The following is a 7194-nucleotide window of genomic DNA, read 5'->3' as shown; positions in this document are numbered from 1 at the left end:
ATGTAAAATGCTGTTGTCTGCAGAGAGTAACAGTTTCACTTCTTCCTATTCACTTTGGATGCTTTTTTCCCCCTCCCTTCCCTCCTGTCCCCTATCCTCCCCCCGCCCCTTTGTCCACCTAATTGCTCCATCAGTTATGACTCCAGGAATTTCAGTATTATGTGGAATAAAAGTAGCAAGAGTGGGCATTCTTATCTTGCTCCTGATCTTAGAATAAAGCCATTCTGTCTTTCATTGTTGAATATGATGTTAGCTAAGGTGTGTCATGTATGGCCTTTATTATGTTCAATTATGTTCTCTCTATATTCACTTCATTGAAAGGATGTTGAATTTAGTCAAAGGCTTTCTCTGAACCCATTAAAATGATCATGAGTTTAATTTTTCATTTTCTTGATGGGGTGTATCATATTGTTTTGCGACTGTTGAATCATCCTTCCTTGCATACCTAAAATGAATCCTGCTCCATCATGCTGCATGATCTTTTCATTGAGTTTGGTTAACTAATACTTTGTTGAAAATTTTTGCATCTATCTTCGTCAGGGATATTTCCCTGAACTTCAGTTTTTTTTTTTTTTTTTTTTTTGTGGTATACTTCACTGGTTTTAGTATCATGGTGATGGCTGGCTTTGTCAAAAACATTTGGAAGTGGCCCTTTCCGTCTGCAGGCAGCCAACAGGTAAGCCAAAATGGGCGCTTATAAATACATGCAGGTACTATGGAGGAAGAAGCAGTCCGATGTGATGCGCTTTCTTCTCAGGGTGCGCTGCTGGCAGTATTGCCAGCTGTCGGCCCTCCACAGGGCACCCCACTCCACCCGGCGGGATAAAGCTAGAAGACTGGGATACAAAGCCAAGCAAGGTTATGTCATATATCGGATACGTGTGCGCCGTGGTGGCCTCAAATGTCCAGTTCCAAAGGGTGCAACCTATGGCATGCCTGTCCACCATGGTGTAAATCAGCTGAAGTTTGCTAGAAGCCTTCAATCTGTTGCTGAAGAGCGAGCTGGACGCCACTGTGGAGCTCTGAGAGTCCTCAATTCTTACTGGGTTGGTGAAGATTCCACGTACAAATTTTTTGAGGTTATCCTCAGCGATCCATTCCATAAAGCTATCAGAAGAAACCCTGACGCCCAATGGATCACTAAACCAGTCCACAAGCACAGGGAGATGCAGGGGCTAACATCTGCAGGCCACAAGAGCCGTGGCCTTGGAAAGGGCCACAAGTTTCACCACGCTATTGGTGGTTCTCGCCGTGCAGCTTGGAGAAGGCGCAATATGCTCCAGCTCCACCGTTACCGCTAATTAAGTAATGTTTGCAAAATTCTTACCTAATAAACAATTTAGGACAGTTATGTCTGCTTAAAAGTGTTCTTTAATTTGTTAAAATTAGTGTCTGCAGGTTGTTTCATGAATGCATTGTCAAATTATGAGAGTTAAAGTGCAATAATGTTTGAAGGCTGTAAGTGATATATCTTGTTTCTAATAAGATAAATGCTTTGTCTTTGCTTTATCTTATTAGGGAGTTACATGTCAGTGTTTAAAATGCCATTTGGTATAATAGGTGTAAAATCCTGTAAAAAAAGAGTGCAGAAACTAGCACTATAGCTTTCTTGGTGCATGTGATAAAACCTATAACTTCATTGGGGTAATGTGATGATCTGGTTTTCTCAAGTGGTTGTTTTTAGGAGTTGGTGAGAACAAATTTAAGTTGGATTTTACTTGAAACGTGAATGTTATCCTAATCCTTTGTTGTGATTGTATGCAGAAAAAAAATGAAAGTTAACTAGGGCCCACATTTTTAGTCCAATATTCCATTTTTATAACTTGCTTCTGAAAATCAGTATAAAAGCTACCATTTCTAGGAGAATTGAATAAACCTGTTACAAGACCTGTTCTTATAAATGAAATATCCTGGTTAACATAAACAAGTGTCTCCACGATACCATTCAAGTCAAGGCTCCTGATTGAATCCCATTACTTCATGGGGCATGTAGGATCCTGAATTATGTGCACAGTGGTCAGTAATGGGAACTGACATTATTTGTGATTATAAACTAGTAATGTTATGGGTTGGGAGACCAGAGACAGTCACATACCTTTCAAGTGTGAGGATAAAAAATTGTGTCCACTTTGATCAAAGTTTTAAAAGCTTGATCTGTTTGTCACACCTTTAGGAACCTGGAGAAAGATGGTTGGCTTTGTTTAAAAGTAGATTACTGTTGAGTCAGTCTTAAAAATCATCTTGGATCAACCTACATCTACTCTCATAAGGCTACTAAGAACTAAGTCATAATAGATGTAGCTGTCATCTATTGTCTCTTACCTAACAGTGTTTACAGTTATTTTTCTCATCCCTGGCCAACAGCAGAAGTACCATTCCACTAACTTGGCTAGGCCATCAACTGCCCACCTTAACATGACACAACACCGTAGTCTAGAATTTATGGCTTCCCGTCTTCAGAAGACGGCTGTCTCCAGTGTGAATTTGTGTAGAAATACAGAGAGAAATTACCCTAATCCCTACCAATTCCGATTTTGCTGTTTTAAGAATGCTTTCAAAATCTAATTGCAACTTCTCTTTAGGTGTCTTAAAAGTCCCAATTTTCAAGAAAACATGCAGGCTCAAAACTTACTGAGACCTAAATTCCACTCAAAATCTTTTTTTTTTTTTTTTGAAAATTCTTTCTTTTTTTTTTTTAATGGAGGCATGTTTTATTTATTTGTTTGTTTGTTTGTTTGTTTATACATGCACTGGGTACAGTCAGAAGCGCGGGAGGGTGAGAGAATTCACCAGAGCCAGAGCAGGGAACAGAGCAGGCAGAAGGACCGAAGTCCACTGCTGAGGGGAGCAGCGGGCGGCAGGAGAGGTCTGCGCGCCATGTGGGACCCTCCTCCTGTGGCCGGGGAGCAGCCGAGGCTCGAACTGGCGCCAGAGAGGCCGCGGGCAGCCTCGCAGCCCAGCGCTCAACTGCTGCGCCACCGGGGAGGCCCTCCACTCAAAATCTTAAACCATATATTTCCATTGTGTGTAGAGGTTGTTTGACTCAAGGGATAAATGTCTGTTAAACTGGAAAAAAAAAAATTGGAAGTGTTCCCTCTTCAATTTTTTGGAAGAGTTTGAGAATAGATATTACATTTTCTTTGAAAGTATGGTGGAAATCCCCAGTGAACCCATCTGGTCCTAAATTTTTCTTTTGGGGGAGGTTTTGATACAGATTCAATTCCCTTTTCTGGTCCATTCAGATTTTCTGTCTTCTTGATTCAGTCTTGGAAGCGTGTATGATTATAGGAATTTATTTCATCTTGGCTGCCCAACTTGTTGGGGTGAGTCATGGTCATGTCTTATGATCCTTTATATTTGTGTTCTCTTTTTTTTTTTTACAAGATTTATTTATGCATGCATACAAGAAAAGGGGTACAGGCCAGAGTTGTAGAGGTGCAGAGAGGACTCGCCAGAGACAGAGTGGGGAGCAGAACAGGCAGACTGTCTGAAATCCACTGCTGAGGGGAGCAGTGGGCGAGACAGGAGAGGTCTGCTGCGCCATGTGGGCTGCTCCCTGGCCAGTCGGGGATCAAACTCCTGCTGCAGAGGCTGCGGATAACCTCATAGGCTGAGTCTCAACCCCTTGCGCCACCAGAGAGGCCCTATTTGTGTTCTCTATTGTAACTGTTCCTCCATTTATGATTTTGATTTATACTCTTCTTCTCTTGGTGGGTCTAGTTAGAGTTTTATCTTTTCAGAGATTGAGCTTTTAGTTTCATCTGTTTTGTTTGGTTCTGCTCTGATCTTTATGATTTTCTTCATTCTACTAACAATTGGGCCTCATTTGTTCTTTTTCTTGTTCCCTTATTTCTGCGAGGTGTTTGAGATGTTTCCTGTTTCTTGCTGTAGGCGTAGGGCATGATGCACTTCTGAGAACTGCTTTGCTGCATCCCATTCATTTTCGTCATTGACTCAGTAGTTTTTTAATCTCCACAAAATTTTTTTCTCCCAGTTTTCTTCTTGTGATTGATTTCCAGCTTCATACCACTGTGGTGAGAAAAAACGCCGAGCACGATTTCAGTCTTCTTAAACTTGAGACTTTCGTGGCCTGACGTTTTACAGAATGTCCTGTGTGCACTTGAGAAGAATGTGTGTTCTGTTGCTTTTGGATAGACTCTTTATTCCTGTTAAGTCCATCTGGTCTAATGCATCATTTAAGACCAATGTTTTCTTCTTGATTTTTCTATCTGGTGATCCGCCCATAGATACAGGAATTAAAGTCCCTTACGGTTACTGTATTGCTGTTAATTTCTCTTAAGTTTGTTAATATTTGCTTCACATATCAAGCAATCCTATCTTCATAAAAATTTATAAATATTCTATCTTCTTGCTGAATTGATCCTTTTATCACTCTGTAATGCCCCTCTTTGTTACTTTTATTGTGGTCTTTTAAATTGTTTTCCTTGACTAAGTATGACTATACCAGCTTTCTTGTTCCACTCATTCGCTTTCAGTGTGTGTTCGTGTCAGGTGTGGCTTTAAGTTATGTATGCATGTATTGCCGTTTTGTTATGTTTTCTGCCTTTTTTTTGTGTTTCCTCTGTTCCTTTCTTCTCTTGCTTTCTGCCTTCATGGTTTAATGACTTTGTCTACATTGTGATTCTGCCCTATGTTCAGTGCTTTTGACATCACATTTCACATCCTTTCAGAGTGTGTTTCCCTAGTTTTTGCAGTTTCAGTTACGATTCCTACTTTTGCTCCCCCCCCGCCCGTTTTTAAAGATTTATTTATTTATGCATACAAGAACTGGGGTACAGGCCAGAGGTGTGGGGGGTGAGAGGACTCACCCGAGACAGAGCGGGGAGCAGAACAGGCAGACTGACTGAAATACACTGCTGAGGGGAGCAGTGGGCGAGACAGGAGAGGTCTGCCGCGCCATGTGGGTTGCTCCCTGGCCAGGGATCGAACTCATACTGCAGTGCCTGGCAATAGCTTGCGAGTGCTGAGACTTTAACCCCTGCGCCACCAAGGAGGCCGTACTTTTGTCCTTTAACCTTCACTGTAGCTTTGTGATTGACTCAGTACCTTTACTATGTATTTCTCTTTACAAAGGAGATTTTTTTCTTTCATGTTTTCTTGTTTCAATTCAGTGCCATTTCTTTTCAGCTTACTTAAGACCTTTTCATGTTTCTTTCTTTCTTTCTTTTTTTATCACCACCCAGGTTGCCAGATACCTTCCTATTTCTTATAAACCCAGTTTAGTGTTGATGAACTCATTTAGCTTTTGCTTGTCTGTAAACTTCTCAGTTTCCCTTCAGTTCTGAATGATAACCTTGCTGGATAGACTCTTTTTAGCTGAAAGTTCTTTTCTGTCCGTGCTCAAATACATTGTCCCACTCCTTTGTGGTCTGCAGCATTTGTTGAAAAAGTTGTTGATGGCCTTATGTGTGTGATTGTGTGTGTGTGTAGCATGTAACCTTTTATGTAATGTGTTTAATGTAACCTGTTCTCATGCTTTTTAACATTGCATATCAAAGTTTTGACACTTTAATTCTAATGTGTCTTGGTGTGAATCTCTGAATCCATCTTGTTTAGAACTGTGTACACTCTGTACCCCCTGTACCCCAGATTGGGGAGGGTTTCAGCCATTAGTTCTTCAAATGAATTTTCTACTCCTATCTTGCTCTATATTCTGGTATCTCTATAATGTAGATGTTATTCCATTTGATATTGTCTCTTAGGCCCCATAAGCTATCTTAATTTCTAAAAATAATTTTTTAAAAAGATTTATTTATTTATACAAGCACTGGGTACAGTCAGAAGCGCGGGAGGGTGAGAGAATTCACCAGAGCCAGAGCAGGGAGCAGAACAGGCAGAAGGACCGAAGTACACTGCTGAGGGGAGCAGTGGGAGGCAGGAGAGGTCTGCGCGCCATGTGGGACCCTCGCCTGGTGGCCAGGGATCGAACTGGCGGTGCAGAGGCTGCGGGCAGCTTTTCAGCCCAGCGCTCAACCGCTGCGCCACCAGGGGAGGCCCACTAAAAATAATTTTTTGACATTGCTACATTTGGTTAAGCTTCACTGCCCTATCTTTGAGCTCACTTACCAGTTCTTCCATAAATTCTGCTATTGAACCTTTCAGTTAACTTACGGTTTTCAACTCTTGTGCTCTGTGTCTATGTAGGAAGCTATGCATGTATGTATGAATGACCCAGGGTATGTACAGCCTAAGTTTGATGTGATGTTTTATGACCATTACTTTGAATTCTTTACCTGGTAGATTTCTTATCTCCATTCACTAAAATTGTTCTTGTATTTAGAATACACACCTTTTTCTCTACTTAGCTTAACCCTGTTTCTAAGTATTTGGTGAAACAGTTACCTCTACTAATCTTGAAAGCGTGGTCTTGTGTAGGCGTTGAAGTTTATTCAATTTCTCAAGCGCCTGTGGTTGCTCCTGTGGCTGATCGGTTCCTGTTGAGGGTGTCACTGTTCCAAGAGGTTGGAGGCCAGACCTTCAGGAATCGCCTGTCAAGTGTGCCCGTAAGTGGTCCTGCGAGACCACAGCTGTAAATCTGGTTCCAGACCAGTGATAAGATGTCACCTTAGGGACAGTTGTCAGCAGCAGGGTTCTAGAGGAGTATCCAGTCTCTGCATTGGACGGTACTTGGGAATTGCAGTGAGGCCCAGGGCAGGCACTAAAACTGCGTCCCTTGGCCTACATTCCCTGAGTTCCTTGGCTTTGGGGGTGTCACAGTGGGGTGTTTTGAGCGGGAGGCATGGCAAGCCTGGCCACATTCCACCAGGCCAGCATGAGGGCAGGGTGAGTGAACTGGCTGTCATCTCAAGAGAGGGTGTGACGACGGTGCCTGCCAGCTGTGGCTCTAGTCAGTGGTGCGAGGGAACACATGGCGGGAACACATGGCGCTGCTTTCATCTGGTGCACCGTGCCCCCCCCCCCCCCGTAGATACTGTAACAAATGTTTCCTTCATGGAAGACTTTTGTGCTTTTCAAATTGTTAGTCCGTGCTATAAATTGTGAAGATGGGGTGGGGAACTGTTGTAAAAACGGGTCGTGGTCATTATTAAAAGGACTGCGCTGCAGAGTAAGACTATCGCGCATCTGTCTCTTCCTAGAGGAGGGGACAGGGAACTGAGGCCAGAGGGTTGTAGCAAATCATCTTGAGACTGAAGTCACCAATCATCAAGAAGT

The 7194-nt window shown here is 42.5% G+C and overlaps 1 protein-coding gene across 1 annotated transcript; it reads left to right on the top strand.

The window, feature by feature from the left end:
- Window positions 1-686: 686 nt before the first annotated feature.
- LOC311182892 (large ribosomal subunit protein eL15-like) lies at window positions 687-1301 on the top strand (the record flags this gene model as incomplete). Its single annotated transcript, XM_084252016.1, has 1 exon — window positions 687-1301. One exon carries the CDS (start codon window positions 687-689, stop codon window positions 1299-1301), a length of 615 nt encoding a protein of 204 aa, XP_084108142.1.
- Between the last annotated feature and the right edge of the window lie 5893 nt (window positions 1302-7194).

This window comes from Talpa europaea (assembly GCF_964194135.1).
Source record: "Talpa europaea genome assembly, chromosome: 13".
Classification (NCBI taxonomy): Eukaryota; Metazoa; Chordata; class Mammalia; order Eulipotyphla; family Talpidae; genus Talpa; species Talpa europaea.
The sequence above is the reverse complement of the archived record's forward strand: the minus strand, read 5'-3'. Positions and strand labels throughout refer to the sequence as shown.